The sequence below is a fragment of the Pogoniulus pusillus genome, chromosome 19 (assembly GCF_015220805.1).
Source record: "Pogoniulus pusillus isolate bPogPus1 chromosome 19, bPogPus1.pri, whole genome shotgun sequence".
Taxonomy (NCBI): domain Eukaryota; kingdom Metazoa; phylum Chordata; class Aves; order Piciformes; family Lybiidae; genus Pogoniulus; species Pogoniulus pusillus.
This window is the reverse complement of record NC_087282.1, coordinates 23,796,251-23,823,511: the sequence shown is the minus strand read 5'-3', so window position 1 is coordinate 23,823,511 and position 27,261 is coordinate 23,796,251. Positions and strand designations below refer to the sequence as shown.

At 57.1% G+C, this 27,261-nt stretch overlaps 2 protein-coding genes across 4 annotated transcripts in view; one reads left to right on the top strand and one right to left on the bottom strand.

Annotated features, from left to right (window-relative positions):
* The first annotated feature begins 356 nt into the window (after positions 1-356).
* On the top strand, positions 357-16,613 carry FRMD7 (FERM domain containing 7). Its single transcript, XM_064158917.1, has 12 exons — positions 357-413; positions 7,286-7,390; positions 7,723-7,765; positions 10,293-10,371; positions 11,060-11,157; positions 11,305-11,419; positions 12,061-12,208; positions 13,925-14,020; positions 14,821-14,984; positions 15,200-15,268; positions 15,349-15,424; positions 15,609-16,613. Exons 1-12 carry the CDS (start codon positions 357-359, stop codon positions 16,608-16,610), a joined length of 2,052 nt encoding a protein of 683 aa, XP_064014987.1. The 3' UTR covers positions 16,611-16,613.
* Positions 16,614-20,020: 3,407 nt separating this feature from the next.
* STK26 (serine/threonine kinase 26) overlaps positions 20,021-27,261 on the bottom strand; it is a 51,133-nt gene continuing 43,892 nt past the window's right edge. Inside the window, exons 9-13 of one of the 3 annotated variants that reach the window (XR_010305863.1) lie at positions 26,232-26,325; positions 25,264-25,326; positions 25,034-25,170; positions 21,284-22,648; positions 20,021-21,222 (exon numbers count right to left, since the gene is read on the bottom strand). Coding sequence is in view for 1 of the 3 variants with exons in the window: in XM_064159658.1 (XP_064015728.1) it covers positions 22,624-22,648; positions 25,034-25,170; positions 25,264-25,326; positions 26,232-26,325 (319 nt within the window). In the remaining 2 variants the exon portion in view is untranslated. Of the gene's footprint in view, positions 22,649-25,033; positions 25,171-25,263; positions 25,327-26,231; positions 26,326-27,261 lie in introns of all 3 variants that reach the window. The other 2 variants (XR_010305864.1, XM_064159658.1) reach the window with 2 other exon arrangements.

Sequence of the window (27,261 nt, the reverse complement as noted above, 5' to 3'; positions counted from 1 at the left end):
GTGCCTGCCTTTGGGCGCTCCTCAGTGCCTGCCTTTTGGATCTCCTCAGTGCCTGCCTTTTGGATCTCCTCAGTGCCTGCCTTTGGGTGCTCCTCAGTGCTAACAGCCCCAGATTCACAGTGGGGAAATACCCTTTCATGCAGCGGTGATCTTCAAACCAGGGCAGGTTCGCTGGGGCTTCTCAGCTTGCTTTGAGTCATTCAGCTCCTTTGCTCCAGCCTCTGCTCCACATCTGTGAGTCCATCCAGCTGAGAGGAGAATCATGCGTGCAGGAGCAGGCAGGGCTGCCTGCCGGGCACACCGCTCACACCGCTAGGGACCCTGCTCCTGCTGCACGCTCAGCCACATGCTCGAGGATGCTGCATCTCAAAGTCCAGTTTCTGGATGACTCCCAGAAGATCTTCGTAGTGGATGTAAGTGGGTTTCACATTCTTACTGGCTTGGAGGGGGGGGGACTGTTGGAGTAATTGATGCTTTGGGTAATTGAAGTCCTTGCTGCTCAGAAGGGTCGCATGGCCTCTGGTGCCTTCTGGGCTTCAGCTTTAAGCAGACAAACAAAAAACCAACCCAAAATTTAAAAAGCTAAAGCAAAACTAAACCTCAAATCCCTCACAAGAGGTTAGAGCACTGGGGGCTAAGTGTCCTTCAGCAGCGACACACTCCTGCTCTCGCCTCTGACTGGCATTCATTCCAGAGAAGCACAAGTGGCTTTCACCTGTCCAGTGCCATCTCCGTCAGCCTGCTAATAGGATGGGATGCTCTGGACACGGGGTGAGTCCTTTCCTCATCAGGCTGCCTGTCATTGAACAAGGAAGAGAAAAATCTTGGAACAGGCTTAAAATCGGATCTTTAAGCCAATTATCCCTGGTGAGAAACATCTGCATGCACCTCTGCAGGGCGTTTGGCTGAAAAAGAAAGGCAGCTCCTCCTGACGGGGAAAGCCCTCCCTGGGTCTTGTCTCCTGCATGGCAATGTCCCCCCCCGCCATCAATAACTCACCGTTGACAGCTGCTAGCTCTGAATATTGGCTGCTGAAATGTAGATGTTTAAGTGCAAAGTGGTTTCCCTCTGGTGCAGGATATAAAGATGTGTGTGGATTGCTCACACCAGATGCAGATTGCATCTGAGCTGCATCTTAGAAACTCATCTTTGTACAGCTGTGACTGAGGTGAGGCACTGGAACAGGCTGCCCAGGGAGGTGGTGCAAGCTCCATCCCTGGATGTTTTTAAGGTCAGGCTGGACGTGCCCTGAGCAGTCCCAGCAGGGGTTGGAACTGGAATGGATCCTTGAGGTCCCTTCCAACCCTGACAGTTCTGTGATTCTGTGCGACTGGAGGTTAGGATCTGATAACCACAGCAGCTGCTTGCCTTAGATGATGCAAGTGCCTCTATTCCAGCACTTGCCTGCATCTGCTCTGGGACCAGAGAGTTTCCTCTGCCTTGCAGGGTCTGTTAGGTGGCTCAGCCCTGCCTTTGCAGCACAGCCTGGGAGCTGCTCAGGCTGGGGCGCTCCGCTCAGCCTCCGTGCAGCAGCAGTTTGACAGAGAGGAGGGCTGCAGAGTGATCCCAGCCCCTGGCACGGGAGGCAAGCTGTGAGATTTACTTTAGCTGATGGATCCTAGACTTAGAGTCAGCTTAAAAATCGAGACATGTCATGCAAAAGTGCTCTTGCTCTCTCTCCATATTGATTAGATCAGACACACTGACAGCTGCTGGTACAACATTGCTGCTTTTCCCTTTTTCCTCCCATCCCTGCTTTCTTATGTGCCCAAACACTCCCAGCAAAGAGCTTCCATTAGAGCAACTCCTGGGCATTTCCTTTCTGAGCCTGGCACTGCACTGGAAACCCCTCTCAGGCATTTGATGCATTTGCTGCAGCGTGGGGAGGATAAAGGAGTCGCTGAATTAGTGACTTCTCCAGCACAAAAGGACTGCTCTGGGCTAAGTTTGGAGTGGATATTTCAAGTCATTCTTCCCAGACCTCTCCTGGCTTTGGAAAGCTCTTTTGAATGTGCAGTACTTAAGTACAATGGGAGGGAAAAGCACAGGAGAGAGCGAACGCAGTGGGCCTGGCTCGTCCCTTGCCTGCGCCTGACACACCTGCGGCGTGGTCCCATTTCCAGCCTGAGTCTCTCCCCTGGTGCTGACCGCTGGCCTGGGAAGGCTGTCACCTCCATCCTCATCCTCACCAACAGCTGGCACGGCCGCTGAGCTCCCAGGAGTCCCTGTGGCTGGTACCCGGGATGGCGCCGACAGGCCCCCGAGGTGAGGGAGAGCAGCACACCTTGGAATGCCCCTCCGGAGCCCCCCGGCCGAACACCCCAGGGTTAAGCCAGGGCACGGAGGGGACCTTCAGCGTAAACTTCTGCCCTCTGAGCGTGCTGGAGGCCTGCAGCAGGCTGCCCACAGAGGTGGTGGAGTCTCCTCTGCAGACATTCAAACCCCACCTGGGGGTGTTGCTGTGTGCCCTGCCCCGGGTGACCCTGCTCTGGTGGGGGGGGTTGGACTGGATGATCATCAGAAGTCCCCTCCAACCCCTGTGAACCAACTGTGTAGTCACTTCACTGCCATACTGCCAGCCACCCCAGGGAGCCCCTGCCTTGCACTACAGCCACCCCCGTGAGCCCCTGCCTTGCACTACAGCCACCCCAGGGAGCCCCTGCCTTGCACTAGAGCCACCCCAGGGAGCCCCTGCCTTGCACTAGAGCCACCCCAGGGAGCCCCTGCCTTGCACTAGAGCCACCTCAGGGAGCCCCTGCCTTGCACTAGAGCCACCCCTGTGAGCCCCTGCCTTGCACTACAGCCACCCCAGGGAGCCCCTGCCTTGCACTAGAGCCACCCCAGGGAGCCCCTGCCTTGCACTAGAGCCACCCCAGGGAGCCCCTGCCTTGCACTACAGCCACTCCCGTGAGCCCCTGCCTTGCACTACAGCCACCCCTGTGAGCCCCTGCCTTGCACTAGAGCCACCCCCGTGAGCCCCCTGCCTTGCACTAGAGCCACCCCCGTGAGCCCCCTGCCTTGCACTAGAGCCACCCCCGTAAGCCTCTGCCTTGCACTAGAGCCACCCCCGTGAGCCCCCTGCCTTGCACTAGAGCCACCCCCGTAAGCCCCTGCCTTGCACTAGAGCCACCCCCATGAGCCCCTGCCTTGCACTAGAGCCACCTCAGGGAGCCCCTGCCTTGCACTAGAGCCACCCCCGTAAGCCCCTGCCTTGCACTAGAGCCACCCCCATGAGCCCCTGCCTTGCACTAGAGCCACCTCAGGGAGCCCCTGCCTTGCACTAGAGCCACCCCCGGGAGCCTCTGCCTTGCACTAGAGCCACCCCCGGGAGCCCCTGCCTTGCACTACAGCCACCCCAGGGAGCCCCTGCCTTGCACTAGAGCCACCCCCGTGAGCCCCTGCCTTGCACTAGAGCCACCCCCGGGAGCCCCTGCCTTGCACTAGAGCCACCCCTGTGAGCCCCCTGCCTTGCACTAGAGCCACCCCTGTGAGCCCCCTGCCTTGCACTAGAGCCACCCCCGGGAGCCCCTGCCTTGCACTAGAGCCACCTCAGGGAGCCCCTGCCTTGCACTAGAGCCACCCCCGTGAGCCCCTGCCTTGCACTAGAGCCACCCCCGGGAGCCCCTGCCTTGCAGTAGAGCCACCCCTGTGAGCCCCCTGCCTTGCACTAGAGCCACCCCTGTGAGCCCCCTGCCTTGCACTAGAGCCACCCCCGGGAGCCCCTGCCTTGCACTAGAGCCACCCCCGGGAGCCCCTGCCTTGCACTAGAGCCACCTCAGGGAGCCCCTGCCTTGCACTAGAGCCACCCCCGTGAGCCCCTGCCTTGCACTAGAGCCACCTCAGGGAGCCCCTGCCTTGCACTAGAGCCACCCCTGTGAGCCCCTGCCTTGCACTAGAGCCACCTCAGGGAGCCCCTGCCTTGCACTAGAGCCACCCCTGTGAGCCCCTGCCTTGCACTAGAGCCACCTCAGGGAGCCCCTGCCTTGCACTAGAGCCACCCCCGGGAGCCCCTGCCTTGCACTAGAGCCACTCCCGTGAGCCCCTGCCTTGCACTCGGAGGGAACCAGGATGCTCTGCCCCAGCGCCTGAGCACAACCACAGGTCAGCCTTTGACAGGCTTCCTGCACTTCGAGGAGCTTCCCTCCCCCCACCCTGCATAGCTACAGCTCTGACCCCTCGGCAGCCGAGTCACTGCTCTCCTCTCTGAAAGGCTTTACACAAAGCAGCCCTCAGCCTGAGCAGCCTCGGGAGCCTCCCCCCTCCCCAGCAGCGCAGCAAGGGTGAACCACTCTGCAGCCTGGGCAGACAAAGCCTGGGCAGACAGAGCCTGGGCAGCGCTGCTCCCGCAATTTGCTGCAGGGCAAGATTCAGTGGGAAGGAAAGAAAAGGACAGAAAAGGCAAACCAAACAAGGCCAGAGAGACGAATGGCTGGAGCTGAGCAGAGGACAAAGCCTCCTGTGCTCTCTGTCCCTCATGGAGAGCAGACCTGGGGACTCACTGACAGGGGATGTCTGCAGCTGGCTGCACGCAAGCTGCTCCCCGGGAGGGCACAGGGGCAGGGAATCTGGTGGCTTTTGGTACCTGCCTTCTGAGAGGTGGTGGAATCCTCATGCCTGGAGGCATTTCAGAGCCAGGGATGTGGTGCTGAGGGCCATGGCTTAGCCTCAGCCTTGGTGGAGCCAGCTAATGGTTGGGCTGGACGATCAGAAAGGTCTGGCCAAGCCAAACGATGCCATGATTCCAGGGCATTGTGTGCCAGCTGTGCCCATGCAGAGGGCACCAGCTGGGGGACATCTTCTGAGATGGTGAGGAAAGACCACACCAAATGCCACAGGCAGTTGCTGCCCTGTAACCCACAGCCCTGAGTGCCACAGGGAGCACTGCTGAAGCATGTCTGTGCCATTGGACCCAAAGTGCTGTCTGTGGCCCTTGGGGGTGGCTGTGCATGTCCCCCATGTCACTCATGTCACTGCCTGCCTCTGGATATGCCTCCTGCTTTCTTGTCCTCCCTGCAGTCCGAGCTGTGTCCAGCGTGGGGAGGAGGAGCCAGCACAGCCTCCTCTTCCCACCACTCACCACAGACCTTTCTGCCTGTGGGCGATCCCCTGGCACTGCCACATCATCAAAGGCACACTTAGGGTCAGATGAGGGCTGCTCAGTCCCACACTCCTGCCTCACTGTGCCACTCCAGCACATCCCCACTGCTCCTGCCTGGTGCTGTACCCTGGCCCTGGCAGCACTGCAGGTCAGGTCCCTGCTACATGAAACATCTTCAAACGGTAGTGAGTTCTCAGCATTCAAAGATGGGTTTGGAGTGTGGGAAGGGAAGGAAGAAGAGTCACTGGAGATGGCACTGCAGTGAGGGCAACAGCTGAGCTAAGATCTGACTTAGCCTTCTAGCAAGAGCCCATGGGGACGTTTCAGCCAGCAGCAGCCACGGGAACACCTCCGGCTGCTCTCCTGCCTCGTGTCACTCGTGGTGACACAGCCCAGCATGGGGCACCTGCAAGCACTGCTCTGCAGAAGAAAGCCTCTGCCTTTAGCCCCTCTTCTGCACCCCAGGGCCATGCCTCCCCAGCCAGCAGGTTGTCCTGGGAATGGGGCTGCTCTCTTCCCTCAGTGCCTGCCCTGGGCAGTGCTGGGCTGGGCCAGGTTGTTCCCAGCAGACACGTGTGGGGTGGGTGATAACCCAGGAAGAAATGCTTGTCTTTCCTGGCTGCCTGACAGAGGCCAAAGCCTTTCATGCTGGCAAGTTCTGGCTTGGCATCACCATTTGTAATTGCTTTAATCACCCCTGGCATCCAGTAATTTCCAGGGGAAGCAGGAGTGCTGCAGAGCCAATGCTGGTATTACTCCAGCACTCCTCAGCAGCCTTTCAGCATGGAGCCAGCAATTTCAGCCCAGGAGAAGCTGTGGAAGGTGACTATTAGTGTGCAGCAGCAGCCAGGCTCCCTCCCACCCCTGGCACGGGGAGCTGCAGCCTGCCCTAACCTCATCACTCCCCATGCTGCAATTTAGCAGCTGTCTGAGCTGGACCTGCTGCTCCAGCTGCCTTTTGCACTCACCTGTCATCAGGGATCTGCTCCAGGGAGTCCAGCAGGATGAGGATGAGGGGGGACTGGAGCACTGCCTGGTGAGGAGAGGCTGAGGGCCCTGGGGCTGCTTAGTCTGGAGAAGAGAAGACTGAGAGGGGATTGAATCAATGTCTGTAACTGTCTGAGGGATGGGGGTCAGGAGGGGGGGACAGGCTCTGCTCACTGCTCCCTGGGATAGGACAAGCAGCAATGGATGGAAGCTGCAGCACAGGAGGCTCCAGCTCAGCACAAGGGGGAACTTCTTGACTGGAAGGGTCCCAGAGCCCTGGCACAGGCTGCCCAGAGAGGCTGTGGAGTCTCCTTCTCTGGAGCCTTTCAAGGCCTGTCTGGATGTGTTCCTGTGTGCCCTGAGCTGGATTGTGTGGTGCTGCTCTGGCAGGGGGGTTGGACTGGATGATCTCTTTGGGTCCTTTCCAACCCCTTACATCTGTGAACCTGTCTTGGGCTGCTTTGCACGGGCTGATAAGAGGAGCAGCAGGGCTGATGCTGAGACAGGTCATCACCAGGTTCATTCCTGGTGCTTTCTGGAGCAGCTGGGCTCTTCTTGTGCTGTTCCCTGGCAGTGCCACACAGCACAGTGACAACTCAAGCAAAACACCCTCTGAACGTTCCTCTGTTGGGAGCTGCTGCTGCCTGGACTCCCTTATCAGCATGCAGGGACAATTAACATTGCTATTAAAGCACAGGGCTGACCCAAGGCCCAGCATCTCCAGGGGGTCATGTTGCTGCTAATGACAGCTAAACACAAAGCAGCTTGTGCCCAGCACTGTCAGAGCACACAGCCCTGCTCCCCATTGCTCCTCAGCAAACACAGCTGTCACAGCTGCCACTGGGAATCACTCACCTTTGTCCTGGGAATCACTCACTAGTTTGTCAGGGATACAGCTGCCTGGACACTGATGGCTGCAAAAGGTGAACCACAGGCAAGATAAGAGCTCCTTCCCCTTCCCTTCCCACGATGTGAAGGCCTTCCCTTTCCAAGACCAGAGGTAAAAGGCACACACTGTGTCCTGTCCCACATGCCAAACCCAGCAGCATTTATTGGGTAAGGTTTGGGAAATCAGAAACCAGGAAAATCCTTGGGGTGCAGGCAGGGACCAGAAACTTCTCCCCTCCCTCTCTGAAATGCTGTCAGTGCTGCTGTCAGCTGTGCCTAACCTGCCACCTCTCTGGTGTGTTTGCTTGGCAGCAAAAATCCTGTGGGAAAGGGCTGTTCAACCTCACCTGCAGCCACCTCAACCTTGTGGAGAAGGAATACTTTGGGCTGGAGTTTCGCAGCCAGGCTGGGCACCAGGTGAGCACAGGTCCTGGCATGGGGCTGCAGCCTTGCAGCAGCCACCCACGCTGCCTGGGGCTTGCTGACACCTCCCCGAAATACCAGCTGGGGAATGCCAACAGGAAGCTTGGTCCCGGCGCCAAAACGCCTTGGAAAGGTTGGGGGTTCTAAAGGCAGCCCCGGACTGGTTGTCAGAGTCCGTGGGGTGCGTGCAGGACAGCCTGGGGCAGCAGCTGCCAGCATTCGTGTGCCACATTCCAGCACACTGCTGCTGCTGCTGCTGCTGCTGCTTGGACTCTCCCTGCCTGCCCTCCTGTTTACTTACCCAGCTCTTAACTGCCTTGTTTCAGGTCTGGCTGGAGCCACTGAAACCCATAACAAAGCAAGTCAAAAGTAAGTATCCTGAGACTGAAGTTCTTCTCAAGCGCTACCGGTGACAGAGCAGTGCAGGCACACTCCTGCCCGGGCACAGGGCTCTGCTGCCCAGCACACAGCTCAGCTCCTCTGACAGCTGGGCAGGACTGGTGGCAAAGGTGAAGCAGAAAAGCTGCTGCCTTTGCAGTCTGTTACCTGCCCCAGCTTAGGCTGAGCCGGTGATAACCTGGCAGCCTGGCAGAGGAGCAGGGGCAGCTGTCTGCCTGCATTGCTGTCCTGTCCCCTCTGCAGCAGTTTGCAGCTCAGCTGCCTGCCTGGAGTGGAGTCAGGTTAGCTGTGAAATGGGGACTTGCTGTGAAGTTGGGTTAGCTGTCAAGTGGGGTTAGCCTTAAAGTGGGGTGAGCCATGAAGCTGGGCTAGCTGTGAAGTGAGGCTAGCCATGGAGTGGGGTTAGCCATGGAGTTGTCCATGAAGGGAGGGTATCCATGGAGTGGGGTTAGCCATGGAGTTGTCCATGAAGGGAGGGTATCCATGGAGTGGGGTTAGCCATGGAGTTGTCCACGAAGGGAGGGTATCCATGGAGTGGGGTTAGCCATGGAGTTGTCCATGAAGGGAGGGTATCCATGGAGTGGGGTTAGCCATGGAGTTGTCCATGAAGGGAGGCTAGCCATGGAGTGGGTTAGCCATGGAGTCATCCACGAAGGGAGGGTATCCATGGAGTGGGGTTAGCCATGGAGTTGTCCATGAAGGGAGGCTAGCCATGGAGTGGGGTTAGCCATGGAGTCATCCACGAAGGGAGGGTATCCATGGAGTGGGGTTAGCCATGGAGTTGTCCATGCAGTGGGGTTATCCATGAAGGCAGGATATCCATGCAGTGGGGTTATCCATGGAGTTAACCACGCAGTGGGGTTATCCATGAAGGCAGGATATCCATGCAGTGGGGTTATCCATGGAGTTAACCACACAGTGGGGTTATCCATGAAGGCAGGGTATCCATGCAGTGGGGTTATCCATGGAGTTATCCATGCAGTGGGGTTATCCATGAAGGCAGGGTATCCATGCAGTGGGGTTATCCATGGAGTTATCCATGCAGTGGGGTTATCCATGAAGGCAGGGTATCCATGCAGTGGGGTTATCCATGGAGTTAACCACGCAGTGGGGTTATCCATGAAGCGGAGTTATCCATGAAGGAAGGACATGCATGCAGTGGGGTTAGCTGTGCAGTGGAGGAATCCATGAAGTATTCCATGAAGGAAGGCTGTCTATGCAGTGGGGCTATCCATGCAGGGGGGTTAGCCATGTACCTGGCAGGCTCTGCCACTCCTCCAGCCCTAGCCTCTCCCCAGCCTCCCCCACACTGCTGCGTGGAGATGCTGCCTGCCCTGAATTCAGGCTCAGCACCTCCTGCCGTGCACCCTTCCAGCTGCTGCCTGCCCTCCCCACCCCTGCAGGGCACCAAACAATCATTTCCCTGAAGATGTGATGAGGAGGAGGTGGTCAAGTGCATGAGACCATGGCCCCAGGCTTTGCCAGCTGAAGAGTCTCCCCTTCCTGAATGCACCATGAATGGGATTGTTTCAGGCACCCATTTCTTCCCCATCTTCCTTCTGAGCTGACCCTCTGGAGCACCTGAAGGTGTGGTGCTGAGGGGCATGGTTTAGCACCACACTTGTCAGAGAATGGCTGGGCTGGATGGTCTGAAAAGGCTTTTCCAACCCAAAAAGCTTCAATGACCCCTCGGGGTGCTGGGACAGACAGAGCCTATGAAATTGCCTCCCTCCACGCTCTATGCCTTAGGCTTTGGGCCTTGCTCTCACTCACAGCTGTGGAGCTGATGCACCTCAGGTGCTTGGAGGGCAAGATGAACCTGCAGCCCTGCTGGTGGTGGCCACACTGGGGCCATGCACCCTGGCACTGCTCTCTGCAGCCCCCTCCTGGCTCTCTGCAGTCTGCATGATCACTGAGACGTCTCCTCTCTAGTATTCGTTATGGTCTCTGTTTTATGATGCTGATAAAGATGTGCAGGGTCAGTGCCAGGAGGCTTGCAGCCAGGCTCTGCTGGGTCATGCCCAATGCCAGGACAAGGGACAGAGGGCAGGGGATGAAGCGTAGGAAGTTCCATGGGAACATGAGGAGGAATTTTTCCCTGTGAAGGTGACAGGACACTGGCACAGGCTGCCCAGGGGGGCTGTGGACTCTCCCTCTCTGGAGATATTCAAACCCCACCCGGATGTGTTCCTGTGTGACCTGCTCTGGGTACTCCTGCTCTGGGTACTCCTGCTCTGGCAGGGGTTGGACTGGATGGGCTCTGGAGGTGCCTTGCAGCCCCTGACAGTCTGTGATGCTGTGATTTTAGTGCTAGTGGGAATGCTGGGGCTGGGCAGGCTGCTCTGTGGGGGCAGGCTGGAGCCCCTGATGCTCGGGGCTCGCAGACCTGGGGTGCAGGGGGAACTCTCTCGGCAAGGAGCCAGCAGTGTGCGAAGAGAGTTGTGAATGTGCTCAAGAGCCACGGAAAAGACAACTTATGAAGGTGTTGTGTTTTAAGATCCTAAGGAGGTTCTTTTCAAATTTATGGTGAAATTTTTCCCAGTGGACCCCGGGCACCTGAGAGAAGAGCTGACCAGGTACAGTGCTTGCTCTGTTGCTTCCTTACCCCCTCCTGTGTGCCGGCAGTTGTGAAGGATGGATTTCATTCCTCCTCTTCGTCCACCCGAACCTGCCTGTAGGCTGTGAGGCACTGAAAGAGCTCTGTGCTGTTCAGGACCAGAGAGGGTCTGCTCCTGATCCTCTGTTGCTAAGCAAACCCACTCGAAGGATCAGCTCTGTCTTAGGAGGCTGCAGTTTGTTCCCTGACAAACACTTCGGCGGTGGAGCATCGAGCCTGGCTTTGCTCAGCCCAGCTCCTGCCTCAAGCTGCCTCCTGAAAGAGCCTTGGTTTTATTCTTAAGAATGACACTGGTAGCTCTTACGGTTTAGAGCAAACATTGTGCCCAGGAGCGAAGAACAAAACCCCAGGCAGAGCTTGTGCCCGACTTTAGCCCCAAGAGAGGCAAACGCCCCCCAAAGCACAGAGCTCGGAAACCTCCCGGTGTGTGTTTCAGCGGTAGGGACGTACCGGCCACGGCGGTGCCCAGCCGCAGCCCTCTGCTGGGGCTGTGCACTCCTCCTACGACCCCGCGGAGCTGGGGACCGAACCATGAGCCAAGCGCAGGGAGAGGCGCGGGGGCAGCCTGCGGCACTGCTCGGCCCGGCGCTGGCTCTCTGCTGAGCCCTGAGCCCCCCACCAGGGCATGCTCCTGTCCCCCTCCACAGGTACCTCTTCACCCTCCAGATCAAGAAGGACCTGGCACTTGGGCGCCTGCCCTGCAGCGACAAGAGCGCGGCGCTGCTCGTCTCCCACCTGCTGCAGTGTAAGGGCAGGGCAGTGCCTGCGGGGCGCTGCCCCTTCCCGCGGGACATCCGCGGGTCAGCGGGGCTCTGGCTGCACTGCCAGGGGGTCCCTCAGCGGTGACCCCCTCTCGGCCTCACCCAGGCCCTCCTCATGTCCTCCCCCGCAGCCGAGCTGGGTGACTTCCACGAGGAGACAGACCAGCAGCACCTGGTGACGCACAGGTACCTGCCCAACCAGGAGTATCTGGACAACAAAATCATGCACTACCACCGCAGACACGGGTAAGGGCTGCGCCCTGCCACACCTGCCACCCCCAGCACCCGCTGCCGGCCTGCCAGCAGGGCTGCTCCCACTGGCGGGCAGGGCTGGCAGGTGTGTGTGTGTGTGTGTGTGAGTGCGATGCCAGTCTGTGCAAACCCCAAATGGGAGTTTTTCAGCCCATTTCAGCAGCTCCCTTCTCACTCCTAGTGCTGTGTCGTGTCCAGAGAAGGGCAACCAAGCTGGGGAAGGGTCTGGAGAGGAATTGGAGGTGGTTAGTGTGGAGAAGGGGAGGCTAAGGGCAGAGCTCATTGCTCTCTACAGCTCCTGAAGGGAGGCTGCAGTGAGCTGGGGTTGGGCTCTGCTCCCTAATCTCAGGTGATAGAAGAAGAGGAAGTGGCCTGAAATTGTGCCAGGGGAGGATTAGGTTGGAGAGAAGGAAAAATGTCTTTGGTGCAAGAGTGGTCAGGGATTGGCAGAGGCTGCCCAGGGAGGTGGTGGAATCCCCATGGCTGGAGGTGTTCCAGAAACGCGTGGCCATGGCCCTTGGGGCTGTGGTTTGGTGGGCACGGTGGGGTCGGGCTGATGTTTGGGACATCTACGACTAAGCCAGCCCTCCTGTTTCTGCGATCCCCTTCCGATGCCCAAACGCCGGTGCCTGCAGCGGGAAGACGCCGGCCGAGTCCGATGTGCAGCTGCTGGATGTGGCCAGGAAGCTGGAGATGTACGGGATCCGTCCGCACCCTGCCAGCGACGGCGAGGGCACGCAGATCAACCTGGCAGTCACGCACATGGGGGTGCTGGTCCTGCGGGTGAGCGCGGGGCTGGGGGCCGCAGGACGGCGACAACACCTTCAGCTGCTGGGGAGGGACACCGAACCCTCCCACACGCTACCAGAGGGAGCGTGCCCTGGCAGCCCCCGGGCGTGGAGGTGATGCTCCAGGGCATGGCTGCGGGGCTCAGCCCCGGCGCCTCCGCCCGCGCCGGCTGCCTTCTGCCGTAGCCGCTCAGTCTCTGCCGGCTCTCGTCGCAGCGAGTGTGGCTGTGTAGGCACCGCGGGTGACAGGACTGTGTCACCTGTACCCTCTATAATCTCCCAGGGAAAACAGCCACCTCCCGCCCGGGTAATTACAGACGGCTGCCACCGCGGCGAGGCTGCAGAGTAAACACAGCCTGGCAGAGGCGGTGCGAAGCGGCGCCTGCCTCCCACACCCCCCCCCTGCAACCCGGGAACGGCTTACTGGAGCAGAAAGGCCAACACAAAAATCCTCACCGCGGGTCTGCTGCTCCTAGTTAGCACTGCCAGAGCCAGCTCCTTGTTCAGAGACAGAAACACCCCTCAGGCGGCTGTGATCCCATTAAGATGTGGTCTCAAGAAGCTGTGAGAGGGTCTCGGTGCCACAGCAGGGGGGAACACGATTGTGCCTGGTCTTGCTGGGACATGGCTAAAATGATGGCTAACGCTGAGGAGGGGCAAGGTACCCTGGCTGCCTGCTCAGGCTGGCATGGGGTGAGCTGAGCTCTGCTACACATCCCAGCAGAGGAGAGGAGAGTCTTGACTCCAGCAGGGAGCTCGTTTTGCATTAAAGTGTGAAGTTTGAGGCAGGACGGATGAGTCTTCCTGCTTTGACCTCTGCAGGGTTCATCTGCAGCTCCCAGGCTTTTACAAATAGCTTCAGTACTTGAGAGTAGCCTGCAGGAGAAGGCCTTGGGGGTGCCAGTTGGTGCCAAGGTGCCCAGTAGGCAGCACTGGTGGCTGGCAGCCCAGAGCCAGCTGTGTGCTGGCTGCAGCCAGAGCAGGGAGAGCAGCAGCACAGGGAGGGGATTCTGCCCCTCCACTCTGCTCTGCTCAGCCCTCACCTGCAGCACTGCCTCCAGTGCTGGGGAACACAGCACAAGAACCACCTGGAGCTGCTGCAGAGGGGCCAGAGGAGGCCACCAAGGTGATCAGAGGCTGCAGAAGCTCTGCTGTGGGGACAGGCTGGGAGAGTTGGGGCTGTTGAGCCTGGAGAAGAGAAGGCTGCAGGGAGAGCTCAGAGCAGCCTTGCAGTGCCTGAAGGGGCTCCAGGATTGCTGGGGAGGGACTTGTGACAAGGGCTGGGAGTGTCAGGCTGAGGGACAATGGCTTTGAGCTGGGAGAGGGGAGAGTGAGAGTGGAGAGGAGGAAGAAATTGTTGAGAGTGAGGGTGGGGAGAGACTGGCACAGGTTGCCCAGGGAGGCTGTGGCTGCCCCTGCCTGGAGGTGCTGCAGGCCAGGCTGGATGAGGCCTTGAGCAAGCTGTGCTGGTGGGAGGTGTCCCTGCCCACGGCAGGGTGGGTGGAGCTGCATGAGCTTTAGAGCCCTGCTCAACCCAACCCATTCTGTGAACCTATGAGTTAAACTCTGAATCCCAACTCATGCTTTTGGAGACCTGGCACCCCTTATCCCCAGACCTCAGCAGCAGCAAGAGCCACAGCAAGGCCTTGTGTAGTGCCCTGCAATTCTCACTGGCCCCATCCTGCTCTAACTCTGGGTCCATCCTTCGCAGGGCAATACAAAGATCAACACCTTCAACTGGTCCAAGATCCGCAAGCTGAGTTTCAAGAGGAAGCATTTCCTTATCAAGCTGCACCCCAACATCTCTGTGAGTACCACACTGCAGGCAGCTGCCAGGCTCAGGAGCAGCTGGGCAGATGAGCATGCACCAAAGACCCTGTTTTTGAATAAAATCCACTCCTGCAGCTCATGGGTGACTCTCCTTCCCCTCCTTCAGCATGGCACAGAACCATAGAATGGGTTAGGTTGGAAAGGACCCCAAAGCTCGGCCAGTTCCAACCCCCCTGCCATAGGCAGGAACACCTCCCACTAGGACAGGTCACTCAAGGACTCATCCAACCTGGCCTTGAACACATCCAGGGAGGTTGTGGAGCACAGAAGCACCCAAGGTGATCAAAGATCACCTTGGGTGCTTCTGTGCTCCACAACCTCCCTGGGCAACCTGTGCCAGTGTCTCACCGCCCTCAACCTGTGCCAGTGTCTCACCACCCTCCACCTGTGCCAGTGCCTCACCGCTCTCACTGTACAGAACTTCTTCCTAACACCCAGTCTCAATCCCCCCTCTGCCAGTTCAGACCCATTCCTCCTCATCTTCTCATCACCAGACCTTGTCAACAGTCCATCCCCAGCCCTCCTGTAGCCCCCTGCAGATACTGCAAGGCCACTCTAAGGTCTCCTCCAAGCCTTCTCCAGGCTGCAGAGGCCCAACTCTCTCAGCCTGTCCTCAGAGCAGAGATGCTGCAGCCCTCTGAGCATCTTCATGTGCCACCCCTTGTCCCCAAAGGACAGAGGCCCTGCAGCCAATGTGATCCCTCGGGGGTGAGGAGGGCAAAGGGCAGAGCCTGCTCCAGGCTCCCAACGTGGGCTCGCTTGTCCCTGGCGCTGCAGGCACTGTGCAAGGACACGCTGGAGTTCACCATGGCGAGCCGGGATGCCTGCAAGGCTTTCTGGAAGACCTGTGTGGAGTACCACGCCTTCTTCAGGCTCTCAGAAGAGCCCAAGTCAAAGCCCAAAGCCCTGCTGTGCAGTAAAGGCTCCAGTTTCCGCTACAGGTAATGTCCCCAGGGCAAACCGAACACGGGAGGGGAGGAAGGGCGCGGGGATGGCTCCGAAGCTTCCACCTGCCTGGATGTGAGGGGATGCTGCTGTTGGCAGCTGCTTCTCCTGGAGAGATTGCTTCCTCGGTCCTGCCGTGTCCCCTCGCCTCCGCTGGGCTGCGGGGACGGCCAAGGCTGGGGCTGCTCACACCTCTCCCCTCCTCCTGCAGTGGGAGGACGCAGAGGCAGCTGCTGGAGCATGGGAGGAAGGCCAAGATGAAGAGTCTGCCCTTCGAGAGGTACCTGGGGGGAAGCGCGGAGGGGAAAGGTGCCCGGGCGGGGGGTGGCCACGCACCCACCCGTGCTCTTGGGCTCGTAGGAAGCACTACGCATCCCGCTACGACGAGAGGCAGTGCCGCTCCTCCCCGGACCTCCTGACCGACGTCTCCAAGCAGGTATTTCCCCCTCAGCACCAGTGGGAGGGTTTGGGGGGGGGCTGGGTCTTGGTGTTGTAGCCATGGGTGGTGGAGCAGACTGAAGGTCGGACCAGACTCTCAGCTCTGCAGCCTCTCTGCTTGCCCCCTCCGCCCGGCCGAGGGTCTGGGCACCCACTCCCACCCACTCTGTGCCCCCGCCCAGGTGGAGGAGCTGCGCCTGGCCTACGGCAGCCGCGGGTCCTACCATGCCAACGGGGTTCACGGCTCCGAGCCCACGCTGGACAGCCGCCGCCGCAGCTCTGCCGTGGAGGTGGCATTCGCCGCCGAGCTGGAGCGCTCCAAGCCCGAAGCGGCCCTCGGCTTCCTGCCCCACTCCAAAAGCTCCTTTGCCTTCCCCTTGCTCTACGCTGAGCTGGAGCTGGAGCGGGCATGGGAGTCTGCTGACCTCTTCGGTGCCAGGAGCTCCCTCAGCTCCTTCCGCCCCCAGCACCAGTTCTCCGGGAGCAGCAAAAGCACCTCGGTGGGCAACATGCGGGAGGTGAGCGCCCGGCCGCTGGTGTACACGGATGTGCCGTGCCCCCAGCCCGCAGCCGCCGCGGCCCCGCAGATCGTCTTCTACCTGGACAAGCCCCCGCAGCCCCCGTGCCGTGCGCCGGTGCCCGGCGAGGAGGCAGGCGGCGGGCACAGCCCCGCGGCCGCACAGCCGCTCAGGCGGAGCCCCAGCGGGACCCGGGCCGAGGAGCTGCCCCGGGAGGCGGCGGGCACGGGCGCGGCCCCGGCAGGGGAGAGCAGGCCGCCGGCTCGCTCCTTCGACTTCGGCCTTCAGGAGCAGCCTCCCAAGCGGTCGTGGAGCCAGTCGGACATGAAAGCCATCCGCTTCCCCTACGGCTCCGAGTTCCGGCCCCTGGGCCCCTGCCCGGCGCTGAGCAGCCGCCGCGGCGGCCTCTCCGGGCAGGGGCTGGGGCCGCGGCGCTGCGCGGAGCGCTTCGTGGGCAGCAGCACCGAGTCCAGCGACTCGGACTCCGACCTCCTGGCCGCCGACTACTGCTCCCTGTACGGCCAGCGGCGGCGCTCGCCCATGGCCCGCCTGCGCCTCTCCTCCGGCAGCCTCCAGCTGGACGAAGAGGACGAGGAGATGTCCTTCGGCGCCGGCGCTGCCGCCCAGGGCAGGACTAACAGGGGCACCACCAGGTACTTCACCTAGGTGCCCGGCGGTGGCCGCAGGGCGCAGAGGCGGCCAGCGCCGGGCTGGGGTGGCAGAGGGCTGACACTTCACTGCCTGTGAGCCAGCGCTGGGCTTGCGCTGTGTGAGCGCTCCTAGCCGCGGAGTTGCGGGCAGCCGTCACAAGTGCCCATCCCTGCAGCCTGCCTGGAAGCTGGGGCGCCTCGGGGGTCCTGCTCCACCAGCAGAGGGGCCAGGGCTCTTCGAATGCTCTGCGAAGATCCCGGGGCCTGCCAGGCTTGGCCAGCTGCTGGGGGAGCTGGAGGACAGCGAGAATCCATCAGCCCTTTGCCAGCACACTGGTGGCAGGGGGGGGCGAGGGCCATTCGGTGAGGAGCAGAACTGTTAGAGCAGGCTGCCCCCGGAGCTGCCCCCTCACAGGCAGAGCTCAGGCCCCAGCACAGAGCCCATCTCCTGCCTCTCCTCCCTCCAACACCGCAGGTAGGGCCTGGCCCTGGAGGATGAGGTTGCAGATGTGGTGTGCTCCTTGGACCAGGGAGAAAGCAAACTGCTGCCTTCTCCCGGGCCCCCTTAGGGCATTACCCTTCCTCAGGAAAAGCTCAGCAGTGCTTGTGAATCATTCAGCAGCAGCCCAGAGCCAGCGCTGGGGAGCTGGGCACTGAGTCTGGCACAGCTCTGCTTTCTTGCCCACCCTAGCTGCCTCCACAGCCCTGGCACTCCAGCGCCCTGCTTACATTTAGGGGAGCAAGGAACTAAGGGGGTCCTCTGCTCCACCAAATTAGGCCTCAGTTAAGCAGCCTGGGGACAAAAAAGACCTCAGGAGAGGGCAGGAAAAGGACAGGCAGATGGTGCTCACCCTTGGCAGCAGAAAGGGTGCTGCAACCACGGTGCTGCTGCCAAACTTTCCTCCCTGCTGCACCAGCACAAGGTGATTTTTACCAGGGCTGCTTGGAGCTAGAGAGGAAGAGCAGGAGCTGGGGCTGGTCACCATGCCTAGGACAGCTGGAGGGGGGTTCCTGACTTACCCACTGCTCTCTCAGGGGGACTACTTTCAGTGCAGGAACTTACTACCCTAAACCTACGTGAAATCCACTCAGGAAAGTGGAAGATGATGACACCTCTGTGAGCTTTCAGGGGAGGATTGGGTTACTGCTCTTAAAGAACCACCCCAGAAGTAACTGTAAAGAGAGGGACAGCCCAGTAAACCCACAGCTGAGAAGCCAATCTGCTGAATGGATTCCAGAAACAAGAACGCTGGGAGAAAGACTGGAAACAGGTGAAAAGAGCTGGGCTGATGGGGACTGCTCACCCTGGGCATCTCTGCCCTTTGGTTTAGAAGCTGGACAATAAAGCTCAGTTGTTGAGTTTTAGGCTCCTCTTTCTGCCCTGTGGCATTTGCATCCCTAGCCCTGCAGGCACCCTCAGCCCACCTTCCCCTGTGCCTCTCGGCTGCCAGGCAGCTCTCTGCTCCACGGAGCTGCTGGGCTCGTTTCCCCCTCCCACAGCAGCCTGCTGGCTCCCTTTGTGCCTGCACTGTCACTCAAGAGATCCCTCGCTCTGCTGAGAACAGCCACACTCTCCACGGGCTGTACACAGCAATACATCAGGTCAACAGGAGGTGCTCTGAGGTTTGTTTTCACTGCTGGCTGCCCTGTGCTGGAGAAGCTGTGAGCTGCAGGGACCCCTCAGGCTGCTCTGGCACATGTTCTATTGGGAACAGGGAACCACCTTTCTGGATGGAGAGCTGGTTCTTCCCTTTCCCAAAGCTCTGTGCTTTGGATAGAGAAAGAGCCCCCACTGAAAGATGGCACTTCAGTAGGGGCAGTCTATAGGCACCATCACGGGGGGAGGCAGAAAAGCAACAGAGAGCACCTACAGAGTGTTACAGAGCCACAGAATGGGTTGGGTTGGAACAGACCCTAAAGCTCAGCCAGTTCCAACCCCTGCCATGGGCAGGGACACCTCCCACCAGCACAGCTTGCTCAAGGCCTCACTCAACCTGGCCTTCAACACCTCCAGGGAAGAAGCAGCCACAATCTCTCTGGGCAACCTGTGCCAGTCTCCCCACCCTCACTCTCAACAATCTCTTCCTCATCTCCACTCTCACTCTCCCCTCTCCCAGCTCAAAGCCATTGTCCCTCAGCCTGGCATTCCCAGCCCTTGTCACAAATCCCTCCACAGCTCTCCTGAAGCCCCTTCAGGTACTGCAAGGCTGCTCTGAGGTCTCCCTGCAGTCTCCTCTTCTCTGGCCCCAACCCTGCCAGCCTGCCCCCATAACAGAGATTCTGCAGCCTTCTGGTTATCTTGGTGGCCTCATCATCCTGGTGTCCTCCGCTGGCCCCTCTGCAGCAGCTCCAGGTGGTTTTTGTGCTGTGTTCCCCAGCACTGGAGGCAGTGCTGCAGGTAGGGTCTCAGCAGAGCCGAAGGGCAGAATCCCCTCCCTGTGCTGCTGGTCACACCTCTGTGGCCATGCCTGTTTGTCCCTTCACTCCAGAGTCAGTGCTGTGACACCTCAACCACAGTCACTGGCACAAACGGTGTCTGAGCACACAGGTCACAGAGACACAAAGAACAGGGGGTTGGACAGGACCTCCATTGACCATCCAGCTCAACCTCCCTGCCAGGGTAGGCCACACAGAACACATCCAGGTGGGTTTGGAAAGTCTCCAGCAGAGACTCCACAGCCTCCCTGGGTAGCTTGCTCCAGGCCTCCAGCAGCACCCTCACAGGTTCTGACAACTCCTCTTTAGGGGAGATTTAGGCTGGAGGTGAGGAGAAAGTTCTTCCCTGAGAGAGTCATTGGACACTGGAATGGGCTGCCCGGGGAGGTGGTGGAGTCGCCGTCCCTGGAGCTGTTCAAGGCAGGACTGGACGCGGCACTTGGTGCCATGGTCTGGCCTTGAGCTCTGTGGTAAAGGGTTGGACTTGATGATCTGTGAGGTCTCTTCCAACCCTGATGATACTGTGAGGCTGTGACACTGTGATACTGTGAACAGACTCAAACTGGCACTGCTCCATCCACTGAGTGCTGTAGCAACTGGCAGGTGTTCCCCAGGCGAGAGCAGCACGGGGAGCAGCAGGGGGACACCCAAACTCTTCCAAGCAGCCAGGCAGCCCTGTGCAAGGCAGAGCTCCCCCTTCTTGCCCTGACCTCCACATCTGCAAGAGGCAGGCTGACACCTCTGAGCTTCTGCCGAGGCCCAGAAGGAGAGGCACAACAGACCAAGCACTCCAAAGTTTACAGAACTTAAATATTTATTTCCTTTAAACCATTTAACCCCTCCCCCCCCTCCCCCCCCACATTGAAATAAGCTTCATCTATAAACAGATTTACAGGCTAACAGCTACGGAAGCTAGAGGAGCACTACAATTGGTTTCTGTGACAGTTACCTTGTAAAGCTTCAGATCAACTCTATTTACAACTCTGCTGCTTTGACAGTTACAAAAATATTTATTTCATCCATAACTTTTGTTTTGTTTGCAAAAAAACTAGTTCCAGGCTTTAGGTTTCTTCTTCTTCTTCTTCCTCAGATACAAATACTAATTGGATTTCAGTTTCTACAGCAGATGGAAGTTCTAACAGAAACTTTTTTCTTTCTGTTAAATTAAAACCAGGAGTTTAAAAGTAATTTCTTTCTGTTTTTGTTGCTGTTGTTTTTTACAGTGTAGGCACCATTGAAAAGAATTGTCCTTGGCATATCTAACCACCATCTCTCCCAACTGTCCTTTATATATATATATATATAAAATAAGAAACAAACCCAAGGTAATGGCAACATTTTGACTCAAAATGCAGTTGCTTCCTTGCACATCTCCTTTAATATTTGGCAGATTATCTTTTCTGAGCCTTTAAAACATCAAAAAAAAGAAAAGACTTTTTGTGCAAAAAAAAAAAACCTCCAACCAAAATAAAACAAAACTAAAATCAACAATGTGCAGGTTTGAACCATAAAATAAACCACACCCAGCCTTCAGCCCACAGAAACAAAAGACATTCAACATTTACACCCAATGGTTGCACAGCTAAGTAGTGAAAAGAAGAAACCAAATGATCCCAGTTTAAAAACTTCAGCATAATATACATACTGGGGGTGGTGTGGGGGGGGAATATATATATATATGTGAGTGGAGGTGGGGAAAGACCCCAACAAAATGAACAAGAAATGAAGATATTACTTATCTAGCAGTACCATAAATATAGAACTGAAAGCCTTAACTAAGGATGAATAAAAACCAAACCAAAGCCCCCCCACTCCCACCCCTCTCCCTCAGAACAAACCACTGCATACTGCACAGTACTACCTTGGTGTGAAAGAGTATCTATAACTCAGGTTATCTGCATATGGACTGGTAAAATACACACTGACAATACACCCTCCAGAAAATTATCAGCACACCCCCCCCCCCCCCCCAGCAAAAATCATTAATGAACCCAAAAGGTGTTGCTGGATATTTAATGTCTTTAAGAACCAAAAAAATACTTCAACCTCCCCAAACACACACCTCAAAGTGGATTAATTATCTTACAGGAGAAAAAAAACCCTAAAGCCCACCACACAGAAAGGCTGGTGTTAAGTTTTATACCTGCTTGTCAGCTATTCTCTGCCTCCCTTCCACCCAGCTCAGCTTCTGCCTCCCTTCCACCCAGCTCAGCTTAGCTTCTGCCTCCCTTCCACCCAGTTCAGCTTCTCTGCCTCCCTTCCACCCAGCTCAGCTTCTCTGCCTCCCTTCCACCCAGTTCAGCTTCTCTGCCTCCCTTCCACCCAGCTCAGCTTCTCTGCCTCCCTTCCACCCAGCTCAGCTTCTCTGCCTCCCTTCCACCCAGCTCAGCTTCTCTGCCTCCCTTCCACCCAGCTCAGCTTCTCTGCCTCCCTTCCACCCAGCTCAGCTTCTCCTGCTCCATTCCACCCAGCTCAGCTTCTCTGCCTCCCTTCCACCCAGCTCAGCTTCTCCTGCTCCCTGCCACCCAGCTCAGCTTCTCCTGCTCCCTGCCACCCAGCTCAGCTTCTCTGCCTCCCTTCCTCCCAGCTCAGCTTCTCCTGCTCCCTCCCACCCAGCTCAGCTTCTCCTCTGTCTCATTTCCACCCGAAGGGAAAAAGAAGGAAACAACAAACAAAAAAACCAACAACAAAGTATGAAGTGGAAATTGGACTTCAGGTTTTGTCCATTATTGCCAAAAGCCCCCACCCCCTCCACTGTATTGCTCTAGGTTGTGGTTTTATGATGCTAAAAGGTTGAATTCCTACTTCCAAAGCTGTGTGTAGAAGGTATCAGCTAGGACTGTACATCAGGAGCTAACCTGTTGCTACATATCACCTGCGGACTAAGGACATATTGCTCTCAAACAGACTTCATCATAGAGCTGCCTAAAAATCCTGTACCAATGAGAAACCACTTCAGAAGTGCTCTGGCAGGTTCCTTTTGCCAGGGCACAGGTGCTGGTTGAAGCAGGTGCTGCAGCCATCCCCTTGCTGCTAGGTTGTCTAACGTGAGAACAAAAATAACCAACCAACCCCAAACCAAAAAGTTGATTTTTTTCTCTGAAGCTCTGTTAGTGATTCACAAAAAGGAAAAGAAACAAAGAGGTGAGGAATTTTTGGAACTCATTAACACAAAAGGAGGCCTGCACAGCCCCCCCATGTACAGGAACAAAACAGCATCCAAAACCATACTGGACTTGCACTTCCTAAAGTAACTAAAGATGTGGTCCTATTCCTAAAAGCAGAACTGCACCTGGACGTGGGTGTTTTTCCCCTCAGCTGTTCTTGTTTCCCCTCCCCTCCTCCCCCCACCCCCAAACAGGTGAAACTACAATATTAAAAGTTGTTCTTTACAAAATAATTTCCTGAAAATATATAAAACCATGTGCACTGCCACAGAAGAGTTGGAGCAGGTTCCTCCAATCCTCAAATCGCCATCAGTTATCTGTTGCAAAGATCCAAAAAGGCACATGAGCTAAGCACTGCCAAGCCTGAAGTAGTTTTGGTGGGTTTCACTGGGTCCATATGAAACAGCAGTCACTTAGGGAAGGTTCTTAGGATGAGTCATGAACAGAAAACCTGTGGAGGAAGAAAAGAATACAAAGGGAGAATGGTGCTGGTTGCATGCACACAGCTTGGCACACAGCAGCTGGTTATTAGGGCACCGTTGACAGGGCCGTGCCTGCAGCTCAGCAGTTCACAGGGCAAGAGCTCCAGGAGCAACATTCCCAGGAAACAGTCTCGAGAAGGGTAAGTGAAAGATTCCCAGAATGGCTTGGAAGGGGCCTCAAAAGATCATCCAGCCCAACCCCCTGGATGGAGGCTGGATGAGGCTCTGGCCAGCCTGATCTAGGGTAGGGTGTCCCTGCCCATGGCAGGGGGGTTGGAGCTGCCTGATTCTTGTGCTCCCTTCCAACCCTGACTGATTCTGTGACTCTAACCCCACTACGAGAGCAGGATGACCCAGGGCAGGGCACACAGAACACATCCAGGGGGGTTGGAGAGAAGGAGACTCCACAGCCTCTCTGGGCAGCCTGCTCCAGGCCTCCAGCACCCTCACACTCACAAAGGTTCCCCTCCTCTTGCCCTGGCACCTCCTTTGCTCCAGCTGGCACCCAGTGCCCCTTGTGCTGCCCTTGGCCAGCCCTGGGCAGAGCCTGGCTGCATCCTCCCGACGCTGCCCTGCACATCTTGAGCACAGCACTGAGGGCAACCCTCAGGCTGCTCTGCTGCCAGCTGCCAGCCCCAGCTGCCTCAGCCTGGCCTCCCAGGAGCTGTTCACTGCCTGCAGCAGCTTGGGGGCTCTGGGCTGGGCTCTCCCCAGCACTTCCCTGAGCTCCTGCTTGAGCTGAGGGGCCCAGAGCTGGACACAAGATTCCAGCTGCGGCCTCACCAAGATAAACTACCTCGAGCTACTCACCACAGCCCTTCTAATGCACCCCAGGATGCCCTTTGCCTTCTTGGCCACAAGGGCACACTGCTGGCTCAAGGGCATCCTTCTTGGCCACCAGGACCCCCATCTCCCTTTCCCTTACTCTGCTCTCCAACAGCTCAGCCCCAGCCTGCACTGGTCCACCTGGTTGCTCTTCCTCAGGTGCCAGACTCTACTCTTTTCAGATTCCATTGAATTCCTCCCCACCCAGCTCTTCAGCCTGGCCAGGTCTGGCTGAGTGGCAGCACAGCCTGAGGGGGGTCAGCCACTGCTCCTGGGTCGGTACCACCAGCAAACTTGCTGGGAGTGTCCTCTGTGCCCTCAGCCAGGTCACTGATGAAGACAATGCCTGAGAGGCTCCACTGGACACAGGTCTCCAACTAGACTCTGTGCACTGACCACAACTCTTGACCTCCTGCCTCTCAGCAGTCCCCAGCCCACCAGAGTGCACTGCTCCCTTTCTGGCTGTAAGCATGCTCAGCCCACAGCTGCAGGCCAAAATAACAGCAGCAAGGTGTAAGTACCAAGGCAGCCCATGCTGTGTTTCAGTCTCAAACAGCAGTGCTACACACAACCAAAAGTAAGATTAAAGCACTGGACACAGCCGAGCTTCCACTTAGCACCCAGCTGCTCCAATGCACCCAGCACTGGAAGGTCACTGTTGACTGAGGGAGACCTTTCTCTACACCTCCCCAAAAGGAGGCTGGAGCTGGAGTGTGGGGGCTGCAATCCTTACTTCACTGACAGTCTAGTGGATTGGACAGGGCTGGCTGGCAGGTCGGGCTGGGTGATCTTGGAGGTCTCTTCCAATCTGGTTGATTCTGTGATCATGCCCACACAAGTGAGAGTAAAACTGCAAGTGAGCACAGCATGTCTGGAAGGGGTAGAGGCAGGGGACAGGGTAAACAAGGGCTGCTTAGTCTGGAGAAAAGGAAGGTTAGGGGGGATGTCATTGCTCTCTAACTAGAGGTTGCAGTGAGGTGGGGGGTTGGTCTTCTCCCTACTAACATAGAATCAAGCAGGTTGGAAGAGAACTCCAAGCTCAGCCACCCCAACCTAGCACCCAGCCCTGCTCAACCAACCAGACCATGGCACTAAGTGCCCCAGCAGGCTTGGCTTCAACACCTCCAGCCACAGCCACTCCACCACCTCCCTGGGCAGCCCATTCCAATGCCAATCACTCTCTCTTCCTCCTAGGCAATGGCCTGAAATTGTGCCAGGGGAGTCTTAGGTTGTAGAAAAAAAATCTTCCCTGAAAGGGTTCTCAAAGGCTGCCCAGGCTGCCCAGAGAGGTGGCAGAACCCCCACCTCTGGGGTGTTTCAGTGAGGCAGAGATGTGGTGCTGAGGGCCCTGGGTTAGACCCAGGCTGGCAGCTAGAGAGTGCTTGGACTGGATGACCTTTGCCAACTGCACCAGTTCTGTGACCAAGCCCCACTGCCCATAAGCAGTTTTCTGTGAAAGGTAAGGTACCTTTGCAAGGTAAGCTAGCAGTTTCTTTTCTAACAATGCATTAAAAAAGCCCTTAGCTTACTTCTGAAATTTCTCCATAAGCTTCTTCACCATCTTGTCTGTGATTCCTGGACATGCTGCTTCTGCCATGTTGATGCTTTTCTCAAGTTCCTCAATTGCTTTCTTTCTGCTTGCATTATTTGTGTCCTGCTGTTTGAGCTGTGGAGAAAACCAAAGCAGAGGAAGCTTAGGGGAAGTTGTCAGACACTTGGGTAATTATTTGCAAAGATGCTTCTTAAAGTGGAGACTCACCTCAGCAAACACAGGGGTGATTATCATGGTTAAGCAACTCAAGGTTTTAACAAGATCCTGATCCTAGAAGTTGACAAACAAGGATTCCATTAATCTGCTGGTTCCTGCACAAGGCCTGTGCTGCACTGAACACAGCACATGGCATCAGGAAAGCTCTCTGCATTCAACAAGGGGCTTGAAATACAGCACAAAACAATGAGGGCACAGAACACCTACAGTCATCATCTGATGTGGCAGCAGATGCATGATGACACACCTGAAACATCATCATGTATCAGCAGGAAAAGCTTGAGGTTTCCCCTCTAATATTACAGGAGTGCTTAAAGTCCACATCTGTATGGCCAGATGCAGCAGCATGCAGTGTCTGCATTCAGGGCTGACATGGGCATAGGCAACAGCAGCACAAAAAGGACACCAAACTGCTGGTTCAGGAGGCTGTGAAGATGAGAGAACCTCCCCTGTGTGGGACAGGCTGGGAGAGTTGGGGCTGTTCAGCCTGGAGAGGGGAAGGCTGCAGGGAGACCTCACAGCAGCCTTGCAGTACCTGAAGAGCTGGGGAGGGACTTGTGACATAGGCTGGGAGTGCCAGGCTGAGGGACAATGGCTTTGAGCTGGGAGAGTGAGAGTGGAGATGAGGAAGACATTGTTGAGAGTGAGGGTGGTGAGGCACTGGCACAGGTTGCCCAGGGAGGGTGTGGAGCACAGAAGCATGGAACATGATCTTTGATCCCATTCCGTGCTCCACAACCTCCCTGGAGGTGAGCAAGGCCAGGCTGGATGAAGCCTTAAGCAAGCTGTGCTGGGGGGAGGTGTCCCTGCCCATGGCAGGGGATTGGAGCTGGACGATCTTCGAGCTCCCTCCTGACCCAAATGACTCTGTGATTCTGTGACCACTAACAAGCATCTCCTCTTGAGCTACAAAAAGCTTCACCCCTGAAGCTGCCCTCAGCCCTGCAGGCTCCACCTACCGTCCCGTTCTGCAACTTCTTTGCATCTGGCTTCTTTCGGACTGTAGTGAAGCTCCACTCAGGGTGAGAGTTGTTCTCCTTGTTACTGGACTCCCTGAGGGAAGAGGACACCAAGTACATAATCCCAGCCACCACATCACCCTGCACAGCATGGCTGACCCAAACACATCATACATGGCACACGGATTGGGTCTGAATTCCTTAGAAAAAGCAAAATGCCTCAAAGCTGAATTTTACAGCCAACAACTCCAGGGGCTGAATAAACTGAAATATGATCAAAGAGGAGATGTTATCTCCCCATAAAGCTTACCTTCTCCTATAGCATCCCATTTAAATCAGTTATCTGATAGCCAGAAAACCAAGATGCTGGTCCCCAGGCATTGTGCAAGCTTCCTCTGCCATCTCTCTACTTGTGACTCAGGGCTTCAGCCTCAGACTAGGAAATACACAGCACTTCCACACAGCTGAAACTGGCCTCAGAGAGAACCTTCACAGAGGCAATGAGCTTGACTTAAGCACTGCTCCTCAGGTTCATACAAGAGGCTTTCCTGAGAGAAGCCAAGGCCCCAGTTTTGGGGTGCCAGTTGGTGCCCAAGTGCCCAGCAGCCAGCACTGGTGGCTGCAGCCCAGAGCCAGCTGTGTGCTGGCTGCAGCCAGAGCAGGGAGAGCAGCAGCACAGGGAGGGGATTCTGCCCCTCCAATCTGCTCTGCTCAGCCCTCACCTGCAGCACTGCCTCCAGTGCTGGGGAACACAGCACAAGAATCACCTGCAGCTGATGTAGAGGGTCTGGAGGAGGGAATGAAGTTGATCAGAGGCTGCAGAACCTCTGCTATGGGGACAGGCTGAAAAAGTTGGGGCTGTTGAGCCTGGAGAGGGCTCCAGGGAGATCTTAGAGCAGCCTTCCAGTACCTGAAAGAGGCTGCAGGAGAGCTGGGGAGGGACTTGTGACAAGGGCTGGGAGTGACAACTTGAGGGACAATGGCTTTGAGCTGGGAGAGGGGAGACAGAGTGGAAAGGAGGAAGAAATTG

Excerpts from the sequence above, each read along its gene's own strand:
- FRMD7 (XM_064158917.1), top strand. The coding sequence starts at position 357 with ATGCTGCATCTCAAAGTCCAGTTTCTGGATGACTCCCAGAAGATCTTC. Across the intron at positions 7,391-7,722 it reads GCAGCCAGGCTGGGCACCAG|GTCTGGCTGGAGCCACTGAA; the intron begins GTGAGCACAGGT and ends GCCTTGTTTCAG. Across the intron at positions 15,269-15,348 it reads AAGAGTCTGCCCTTCGAGAG|GAAGCACTACGCATCCCGCT; the intron begins GTACCTGGGGGG and ends TTGGGCTCGTAG.